Raw genomic sequence first — 10804 nt, 5'->3', positions numbered from 1 at the left:
ATGTCTTTTTTGTTCTCTTAGTAGGAGATTTATTTGTTGTTGTTGCTAAAATCCGAGAACGCGAAGGACATTGTAACCAAAGTATAACCAGCCTGTTGAGCGCGCGCGTGTGTATCTCCACCGAACCTTCGTTGAAATTTACTTTTCCTGACAGGTTGTTTTGCGAAGCAGTGAAAGTTTTGACAGTAAACATTGCTTCTGAAGCATTGAATGCCGGAACAAATTGACCAACTACCCGGCAGAGGAAAATTCTTAGCTATTCCAAACCAAACCAAAACATTTTTTTTCCAACTAGATTTTTTTTATAGAATTTCTTTTGCCAAGAAAGAAAACCTTTCGAAAACTAGTTGTTCTTTATCCTGTCACAACATCATTTAGTAATCTGAATTAAAAATGTTTAAAGTAGTAATTTAAATCGGTGGAACAAAAGATGAACACCACAGAACGAGGAGGGGAAGGAGGAGGAGGAGGAGGAGAAGGAGGAGTAGGAGATGAATATTTATTAGGCCCAATATTTAGCTGCATTACTCAAGTTTTCCTACCAAAAGTCTTATTACCTGAAGAAACTTTTTTTAATATAATTTATGAACAATTTCTGTACACAGTTTTGACCAAAGAGAGCATCTTCTCTGCACCCGTTGTGGTTGCCCAAGCAACAAACTGAGAGCATGAAAAACAGAGAGCGCACGAGAGATGGCCACAGCGGTATCTCTTTCCTACCACCCCGGGGGCCTATCTCGCGATGAGCAGTCAATTCATTGCGATAATGTGTACAAACGTTCCCACTGTGTGTTAACCCGCACGTGTAGAAAACCTGTGTACAAACCAGTTTTGCGCACGCACATTCGTCAGCAGCGCTACAGTCGTTCTCGGGACTTGCCGTGGGCCAGCGCTAGAGCAGCGAACGCGGCACGGACGCGGGCAACAGCAATACAAAAAGCACACATTAAGTATAGATATACATGTGCAGTTACATGTATATATGTGCAGTACTGTTCGCAAACCGTAGAGCGCATCCGAATCGCTGTGTTGTCGTTGATCCATGTTCTCCATTCGGTGCAAAAGATCGCCTAGCGCCTATATCTCATTTATACATTACTTCCATAAGTGTTTGAGCTGTATGTATTTGTTATCCAGCATCCGGCATCCGTACCACTCTCTTCACACATACGCTGTGTTGCGGTTTCGCGTACACACCTTTGTGTTGAGCTTTGTTGCGCGATTGTGGCCGGGGAAATGTTTTCACGTGAATGTTGTGCATGTGTGTGTGTATGTGTGTGTGTAGTGTTTGGGAAAGTGTGAAAGGGGTAGGAAAGGAAAACGCATGAGGACGTGCTTGTAGAAGGATGAAGATAAGAGTAGCCTTACCAGACCGTGTGTGCATGTAAAAAATGTAGATAAAGTGCATGTGTGTTCGTGGCGTGTGTACGTGTGCGTATGTTTTGCTTTTTTCCGTAAACAAATCGTCCACAAATCCGTGCCGTCCGTTTAATTAGCAAACCAAGAGTGCCACTTCTGGACACTTGCGTAGCACTTGCGCCGTTTTCTGACACACGGAAAACTCACGGAGTGAGAGAGAGAAAGAGAGAGAGAGAAAGAGAGAGAGAGTAGTAAAAGAAAACGCACCAGGCAGGGATAACAGTGCTAGGTCGGTGCCCCCTTTTCCATATTTATTGATTTACCTAGGCCGTGTAGAGTAGCAGCAGGTATCTTAGACATCAGTGAAGGTGTACTGTTTAGAGGCTGTTGTTTGTTAAGACGGCTGGATTGTTGATGGTTCTACCCACCGGGAAATTGTTGCGCAATTCGGGAATGCAATACAGTGCAACATCAAACAGTACAGATCACATTCCCAGATTCTAAAAGATTGCTTACAAGTCTACAGGTGATATGGTGCTTTGCGCTCAACACTTCCAGTATTCCTTCCGCTTGAAACTGTGCACGCATGTTACCAAAGACCCAACACGTTAGACGTATGGAGGTCCACTATCGAACACCCCTACCTTCCTGTTTAGCCGTCGAGCGTGATGGCGTTCCTCAAGGTCAAACAAAGAACCGAAGCAAATAGAGAAGCGAACATCAATTAGCACCTGATCGCACAGGCAACAACAAAAAACCCTTCTGGAGCTGTGTCGGGAGTAATTATCCAAGCTCACACTGTGCGTATCTTGGTGCACGTGTGTCGGATAGCTGCTGAGTACGAGCAGCTCAACGTCCCTTCTGCAGCTCTGGCACCACAGGCACCCGTAATATGCCCCAAGGTTTCTGGCTGGAACTGTATTGCCCAGCACCAAAAAATTGCGCTTAAAATTTCGGCAGGTGCTGTTTATAATGTGCCATCGAGTGCTCTGATCCCGCCATTTATCGCTAAGTGCTTGTGAGGCCTGGCATGGTGGAGTTTCCGCTGAGTACGTAGCTCGGTCTCTATTTTTTCTGGTGTTGAATTGAACTAAAGTTGTAAATTGTAAAGGAAGACATTAAATAAACACAACTCCCGGGCAGTGTGTGTGCGTGCATGCGTCTTAGCAAGCAAGAAGAAGTTAGTGGGCATACATCAGGAAAGGGGAAAGTATGTTATTATTAGATTATTGTAGTGTTATTGAAAAGAAAACAAACCATAATTCCCATGCACGTACCAGCAGCTACTCATTTTGTTTTTGTTTAGAGGGTAGAGAACTCTACACGAAGTTTACTGGAAGAAACATCATTCCAGGGGATTGATGTTACTTGAGCAATTTAGTATCGGCAGCAGAACTGCTTTAGGCCTGGGAGTTTAATAGCAGACGATAAAGCAAATGCGCTTACTGTTTTGTAGTGTGCATTGCCTACCTTTAGGCGCAAAAATAGATTTGCCCTATTTCAGGTTTACTCCCGAACAGTGCGCCCGTAAGTGCTATTCCTCCATCCCAAGCTTCTACAGTACTTCTCGGGATATACACACACACACACTCCTAAACGCAAAGCCTCACACACTCTTACACGTGTACGATAAAGATGCCGAAGAGACTATCCTTGGGCCCGTGGGGGGAGGGAACACTATTTGGATTGAGTTCAATTTAATTAGGGGACATTTTGTTGCATGATTCAAAAATAGGATTAATACAGGTCATGGAATGGGCAAAAGGAGGGTGAAAAGAGCGCGAGAAAGGGAGTGCAATAGGTAGTGAATCCAAGGTGAAGAAAACGAAAGGTAGCAAAAAAGGACACCTTTAAATTGAGTGGATGCATTTCGGAGAAAAAGAACACAATACACACACACACACATCCATTTTTAGTGTGATTGATTGGTTTGGCTCAATGATGCTTCTTTTTCGTTCCGGTTCTTTTTTTCCCCTCCGGTTTTGTTCCATTTTCCGTGTGATAGTGCTTTTCCCGATATTGGAAAACTGCCAATTTGGCTTTCCACTTGCTTCCGTTACATGTTTTGCTAGTAACATTATGTAATTGTGTATGTCTGTGTGTATGTGTGTGTATGTGCATTGTGTCGCCGTAGTAACATTGACTCTATTATATAAGGGAACGGTAAAGAACCAGAAAGCAATCAGATATGCATGCGTGTTTAGAGTTGACTTTTTAATTTCGGAAACCTTCCTATCGTGTATTGACGGGGAGGTGGGAAGTGTATGTGTGATGGTGGTAGGAAGTGGAGGGAGAAGTAGGTACATTCGACACGCCACGAATCAGCCTGTGGCTCAGCTAGTTCAGTCAGCAAAAAAACGTTGTAAGGAAGCAACGTGTACGACCAAAACCCAGTGGCAAAGACGCTAACGTCACCTTCAATAAACCCACCAAAAAGTCATCGCGAGCTTGTGGCTTTGCTGTAAAACTAGTTTTCTCCCGTTTCCCAATTAACATACACCCGTTGGCTGTGAATCAACCTAAACCCATCTGCCCCCATCAACCTCTTTTAATTTGGTGAAACGTGGAACGAATGTTTAGTGATACTGATCTCTGTTCTGTACCATTACCCCGTTGCAGGAAAGCATAACGATTAACTATGTTAATAAAAGAATATCGCATTCCACTGCCACTGACGGTGGAGGAATATAGAATAGCTCAGCTGTACATGATAGCGGTAAGTACTGTTTACTGGCTGGCCGTTTCATGGCCGAACCAAGCGCAGCAATATTTTTTTCCATCCCACACCACCCAATAGCACGCGTTGCCAGCAACAAGTTATGACATTTCTAGTGTACGATTTCGCCGAGGCCTACCACTACCCGCTGGTGCCGTGGTTGCGCGCGCCTGAAGGTATGCAATACGGTTTTCCGACCCACCGGAAGCGTCAGCCATCCGTCGAAAGGGTGTGAGGAATCGCCTCGTGAAGCATACACGAGCCCGCTCAAAGTCGCTATAAACCTACGAACAGCACCAAGCAAGAGCAAAAAGTGATTTGCAAATTGCATACTTGCAGGCGTCTACGAACCTGGGTGCAATAAATCGGGGAAACGACATACTTAGGGCGGAATGGTTATGTGGTGTGCGGTTGTTTTTTCGTAACCTGTTAGTAGGTGAGCACAGCGTCGTAGGCCCGTAGTATATGCCCTCTGTCTGCTACAACCTTACACTCAGACATCTCCAGGTATTCAGGTGTTTCTGTATCACAAAAACGTATTCTTGTTCAAAAACGAATATATTGAAGTTAAGGTATTCCAACGTCGCATGTCACCAGCTAAGGTTGAAGATGACCCGACCAGTTTAAATCAGTGTAATGTGACCATCAAGTAGACTCAACCAGCGTAGCGAACCTACTTTACCTCCTTCTCCCAGAGTGCAGTGTATAATGATACCAGAGCCACGCATTTCCCACTGTGAACCATGAAGGATGTGTGATGGTTGTGGTTAGTTACACGTGGTTAGTAACATGATGCACCAGTAATCAGATATTGGGGAGACATTGCAGTCCAGGGTTTTCAATCATTATACTTCATCCCTCCTTCATGCGCCGGGAGTTGGAACGTTCAACTGTACATACCCTAGCCTGTCAACCTGTGTATGTTTTGTGTGTTTGTGTGCATATCTCACTCTCGAAACATACCTCCATACTGGTGCTTGGTAATAGCATACTACAATTTCCTGTTACGTTTCCTGCTGTTGAGATATCTGACATCTAACCTGTAAAAATAAAAAGGCACAAAGTTAAGATGGCGGGGTTTGGTTCCGTATCGACCAAGCGCTTTCACGTGGATGGCGATGTCTAGAATGTCCGCAACACCTGTATGAACAAAGCAGGGTGATGTAACGCACGTGTCGCACTTCAGCTATCCTCCAACCATTCCCAGTATGTCCCCTGAAGTCGTCCATACGACCGTGCGTCGAGGTAGGGAACGTCCCGGTTTGGTCCCGTGTGCTCTACTTAGGTTGCTTAGGTGTAGGGTCACGTCACAGATGACATGTACCTGTGTTTTCAATGCGTATAAGTGTCGGGGAGTTTAATGTGTGTGTTGGTTTATCATTCCATTGTGAAATATAATTTATGCCCTCTCTCTCTCTCTCTCTCTCTCTCTCTCTCTCTCTCTCTCTCTCTCTCTCTCTCTTTCTCTCTCTCTCTCTCTGCTTCTATGTTTTTCTTTATGTACTCTGCAGAAAAAAAGTCGCGAAGAAAGTAGCGGAGCTGGCAGCGGAGTAGAGATCATTGTGAATGAACCATATCAGGACGGACCGGGCGGTAATGGGCAGTATACGCGCAAGATCTACCACGTTGGTAGCCATCTGCCGGGTTGGATCAAGGGTCTGCTGCCGAAGAGTGCGCTCACGGTGGAGGAGGAAGCGTGGAACGCTTACCCGTACACGAAGACACGCTACACCTGCCCGTTCGTGGAGAAGTTTTCGCTCGAGATCGAGACGTACTACTTCCCGGACAATGGACACCAGGACAATGTGTTCAAGCTAAGCGGTGCCGATCTGCGGAACCGGCTCGTCGATCTGATCGACATCGTGAAGGATCAGCTGTACGGGGCGGATTACACGCGCGACGAAGACCCGACCGTCTACTGCTCGGAGCGTACCGGGCGCGGTCCGCTCAGCGAGTGCTGGCTGGATGAGCACTGGGAGGAGGTGCAGGGTAAGCAGCAACCGACAGCCCGCAACATGTCGCTAATGTGTGCGTACAAGCTGTGCCGGGTCGAGTTCCGCTACTGGGGCATGCAAACGAAGCTGGAGAAGTTCATACACGACACGGCACTGCGGAAGACGATGCTGCGGGCCCATCGGCAGGCGTGGGCCTGGCAGGACGAATGGTACGGCCTTTCGATGGATGACATCCGGGAGATTGAACGTCAAACGCAGCTCGCACTAAAGCGCAAGATGGGCAACGAGGAAGGTGACGGCGAGCAGGAAGGTGACGGTGAGGAGGGTGAGGGTAAGTTGTGCAGGAGACTCCTTCACATTCCTACGATGCATGGCATTGAACTTGCTTCTTCCACCCGCAGGCAACAAACCCTCCACGGAGCAGGACAATCGTAGCGCCAATCAGATGTACTCAATCGAAAAGACGAACGAAAACTCAACGCCACACATGGACAAGAAGGAACCGATCCCGGTCATCACGACGACGGCCGATGCGGAGAGTGGGAGCGGTACCGGGATGGTACGGCCGTCACGCAAGGAAAAACCCAAACCGTCCGCACACAGTTCCGAGGATGATGAATCGGTCGATGGTAAGCAAACGCAACGCCACCGGGTAGAGGTCGACGAGGAGGACGAAGACGACGATGACGATGACGACGAGGAAGAGGACGAACGGCACGGTACGCGTGGACATGCACAGCAAGGCGGTTGCTATCTGCGCAAGCAGAACAACACCGGTTCGAAGAGCAAACTGCACTCACCGCTCGGGTCGGCCCACAGCTTTGATCTGCAGGTAGTTAGAGGATGGCACGTGGTGGACGCACATCTAGCCATTAAAATGTCGCACTTTACCTGCAGGTTGCCAACTGGCGCATGGAGAAGCTGGAGGTGGATTCCAAATCTGGCTCCGAGGAGGAATTTTTCGACTGTCTCGGTAAGTACCAGCACGGTGCAGAAGGCGATACCAAGCGACAAGACCGTGCGAGTTTTCGACGCGCAAAATTGCATACTTTCAGGCGCATCGTTTCGAGAAACAAAAAGTCGCCTAAAGTTATGCATTTCGCAACACACAACAATAACACCTTATTTATTAACTTACATTTTTGCTGATTTATTGTTTGTTTTCTTTGGCTTTTGCATGCGGTTTTGTTTGTGCATTTGATTCAGCACGTGGTATGTGTGTTTGTTGGTACCTTTCCATCCACGGCGAGGTCATTGTGTTCTTGTGCTTAATGCTCGTTCCTTCTCTCAACTACATCCACAGGTGATATGGGTGAGAAGGCATCGCTGGTAAAGTGGAGCTCGCTGGAGCTGCTGGCGGAGGAGGACGACAGCCCGCAGTTGGCCTCGAACCACCGGAATCAGGAGGATAGCATCTTCAGCCAGTCGTATCTGCAGCGTGTGACATCCGAGCGGGGTACGAGACGTTCGTTTCTGGGGCACCATTCGTCGAGCATCGACCGCGGCACGGGGCACGACTCACCGCCCGGTTCGCCCGGATTACCTTCCTGCCCGACAACGGTGCTGATATTGATCATGCATGCCGGCAGCGTGCTGGACGTCAGCTCGGACATGACGACCAAGAAGTCGGACATTACCACATTCCGGGGTGCGCTGGAGTCGGTAATGCGCCAGCACTATCCCTCCCTCGTCGGGCACGTTGCACTGCGACTGGTTGCCTGCCCGGCGGTCTGTTCCGATGCGCTCGGCATCCTGTCCAGCTTGAGCCCGTACTCCTTCAACACCTCACCGTCGAGTGCAGACGTGTCGAACCTGGCGGATGTGCCGATCGGTGCGATACCGCTGCTGTCGACCTGTTCGCCCGATTTCCAGGAATCGGTTAGCCGGGCGGTATCCTGCGCCAACCAAACGTTTGCCGACTTCCTGAAGTCGGACGAGGGTCGTGGCTTTAACGGGCAGGTGGTGCTGATCGGTGACTCGATGGGGAGCGTCCTGGCACACGATGCACTGTGCCGTTCGGCGGCCCACCAGGGCAGTGAAGCGTCCGGGCTGAACCATATCGCGGATTTCGTTGCGGAAGCGAACGATCTGGACGCGACAAAGCTGCTGACGGCACCGTCACCTAGGAGGCGGTCGTCCTCCACCAGCGAGTCGCGCGTGCCCAAGTTCGAGTTCGAGGTGGGCGATTTTTTCATGTTCGGTAGTCCGCTGGCGGTAATACTTTCCGCCCGTCGGCTCTCCGACAGTCGGTACGGTAGCAGCAAACCGGCCTGTACGCAGCTGTACAATCTGTTCCATCCGACCGATCCGACGGCGGCCCGCCTTGAACCGTTGCTGAGTGCCCGGTTTTCGATGCTGCCGCCGGTGAATGTGCCGCGGTATGCGAAGTACCCGCTCGGCAATGGGCAGCCCTGCCATCTGCTCGAGCTGATCCAATCCAGTCCGCAGCTGTTTGCCGACGGTGGTCCATTACCGTCGGCCCGCCGCCTGTCGGACACATCCATCCAGAGTGCGGCGTCGGGCATGATCGATAATGTGCCGCTCACCACGATCAATCAGCTGCAGCAGCGCTGGTGGGGCTCGAAGCGTCTCGACTACGCCCTGTACTGCCCGGAAGGGCTCAGCAACTTTCCCTCGCACGCACTGCCGCACCTGTTCCACGCAAGCTACTGGGAGTCGAGCGATGTCGTTGCGTTCATACTGCAGCAGGTCGGGCGTTTCGACGAATCGGGCGGTGCCGGGTACGGGTACGAGAAGGACGTATCGAGCTTCCGGCCGTCGCAGCCGCGCGAAAAGTGGAACAAAAAGCGCACCTCGGTGAAGCTGAAAAATGTCGCCGCCAACCATCGGGCGAACGATGTGATTGTGCGGGAAGGTGAACCGCAACGGCTGGTCGCACGCTTCATGTACGGTCCGCTCGATGTGATTACGCTCGCGGGCGAACGGGTCGACATCCATGTGATGCGTGATCCGCCGGCAGGCGAATGGCAGCTACTCTCCACCGAGACGACCGACAAGAACGGGCGCATCAGCTACATTGTGCCGGCGGAACAGGCGTGCGGGTACGGCATCTTCCCGGTGAAGATGGTCGTACGCGGCGACCATACGTCCGTTGATTTCTACATTGCGGTGGTACCGCCCCGTACCGAGTGTATCGTGTTCAGCATCGACGGTTCGTTTACCGCATCCGTGTCGGTCACGGGCAAGGATCCGAAGGTGCGCGCCGGTGCGGTGGACGTGTGCCGACACTGGCAGGAGCTCGGCTATCTGCTGATCTACATCACCGGTCGGCCGGATATGCAACAGCAGCGCGTACTGTCCTGGCTCAGCCAGCACAACTTCCCGCACGGACTGGTCTCGTTCGCGGACGGACTGTCGACGGATCCACTCGGCCACAAGGCCACCTACCTGAACAATCTCATCCTTAACCAGGGGCTGATCGTACATGCGGCGTACGGCAGCAGTAAGGACATCAGCGTGTACACAAGCATCGGGCTAAAGCCGAAACAGATCTTCATCACCGGCAAGGTTAGTATGTCCATGATGCCGATTTGTCGAAACAAACACCGTGATTACTATCCTATTTTTGTTTTACCATAGGTGAGCAAAAAGCACCAGTCGATGGCAACACCACTCACCGAGGGTTATGCCGCACATCTCAGCTCCCTAATGACGGTTGGCGGTTCACGTCCCGCGCAGGGTAACGCACGCATGGTGATACCGCGCAGCTGCTTCAACCTGCCCGGTCAAAATCAATCCATTCGCAGGCGAAGGTTCGTGCCGGGTTAAGGGCACAACGCAGCATGCGTAGTAGCAAAAGAGAGAAGAACGAAGAAGGACAAGCAAAGTCACAAAAGAAAGGGGATGCGAAAAAGAAAAGAAAAACGAAAGGAACAAACACATCTAATCAAATACTACCAGTGTACCCGTAATATCTTAGGAATATTAACGCAATCCATGCCAAAAAAAAAAACAAAAAACAAAATGAAAGGTAGTGAAACAAACCTCCCCTAAAGTAACCAAAACACAAGTGAACTAGTAAGAGATGAGAGAAGAACGTTAAGGTTCTAAAGCATTATTTAAAAGTTGGATCTTGAATAGTTGTTGTGGGAAAGCGATAAGTACACGAAAACAAACAAAAAAACAGAAACTAGAGAAGAAGAAAAACCGAACGATATTCCTTAGTCTGTAAGATCTCGTTGCGCTTTGTACAGACAGTTGGTTTCCTCCGCACAGTTCGTGGAGGTGTGGTTATAATTTTGGGTCATGTTTGCACTTTACTCTACACGTACATACTCTATAGACATGACTCCTTGTTCTAGCGGGCATAAGCGTTGATATAGCAGCAGCTACAGGGTTTTACAGGTCGTTATTACCCGCAGGTCCCTTTATATTTTTCAACCAAAATTTTTGAAAATTCGAAACGTCTAATCGAATGTAAACCAATCAATACCAGAAAAGCATTAAGTAACCATATGTCTGTACAAAACTATTTACGAAATGCATTTTGCATCGTATTTTTACCTATCTTCTTTTCTATTAATCTCACTATCTCTCTCTGTCTGTCATTATCCAACTGAATCAGTTAGGAATGGGTACGTGTAGGAGCAAGGTTATGATATATATATTCGGGTGGCGCTATTTGCCTCCACTATTAGATCTGTCAAAAAAAGGGAACTCTCATGTGTTAGTAGTGAAGCTCATCTATAGTTCAGAATATCATCATTCGGCTCACTCGTCCGAAAGGAACGAAAAGATACTCAATATCCCACGA

At 49.2% G+C, this 10804-nt stretch overlaps 1 protein-coding gene across 3 annotated transcripts; it reads left to right on the top strand.

The window, feature by feature from the left end:
* The first annotated feature begins 849 nt into the window (after positions 1–849).
* LOC128307353 (protein retinal degeneration B) lies at positions 850–10072 on the top strand. 3 transcript variants are annotated; one of them, XM_053045143.1, is made up of 7 exons: positions 850–950; positions 3979–4075; positions 5587–6361; positions 6432–6862; positions 6928–7003; positions 7334–9558; positions 9631–10072. In XM_053045143.1, exons 2-7 carry the CDS (start codon positions 3998–4000, stop codon positions 9817–9819), a joined length of 3774 nt encoding a protein of 1257 aa, XP_052901103.1. In that variant the 5' UTR covers positions 850–950; positions 3979–3997; the 3' UTR covers positions 9820–10072. The 3 variants fall into 3 exon arrangements, with proteins under 3 accessions (XP_052901103.1, XP_052901100.1, XP_052901102.1); XM_053045140.1 differs by having other exon boundaries at positions 890–1118; XM_053045142.1 differs by having other exon boundaries at positions 917–1005.
* Positions 10073–10804: the final 732 nt, after the last annotated feature.

This window comes from Anopheles moucheti, chromosome X (genome assembly GCF_943734755.1).
Source record: "Anopheles moucheti chromosome X, idAnoMoucSN_F20_07, whole genome shotgun sequence".
NCBI classification, from domain to species: domain Eukaryota; kingdom Metazoa; phylum Arthropoda; class Insecta; order Diptera; family Culicidae; genus Anopheles; species Anopheles moucheti.
Note: the sequence above shows the minus strand (reverse complement) of the source record. Positions and strands in the feature narration are given on the sequence as shown.

Excerpts from the sequence above, each read along its gene's own strand:
- LOC128307353 (XM_053045143.1), top strand. The coding sequence starts at position 3,998 with ATGTTAATAAAAGAATATCGCATTCCACTGCCACTGACGGTGGAGGAA. Across the intron at positions 6,362-6,431 it reads TGACGGTGAGGAGGGTGAGG|GCAACAAACCCTCCACGGAG; the intron begins GTAAGTTGTGCA and ends TTCCACCCGCAG. Across the intron at positions 9,559-9,630 it reads AGATCTTCATCACCGGCAAG|GTGAGCAAAAAGCACCAGTC; the intron begins GTTAGTATGTCC and ends GTTTTACCATAG.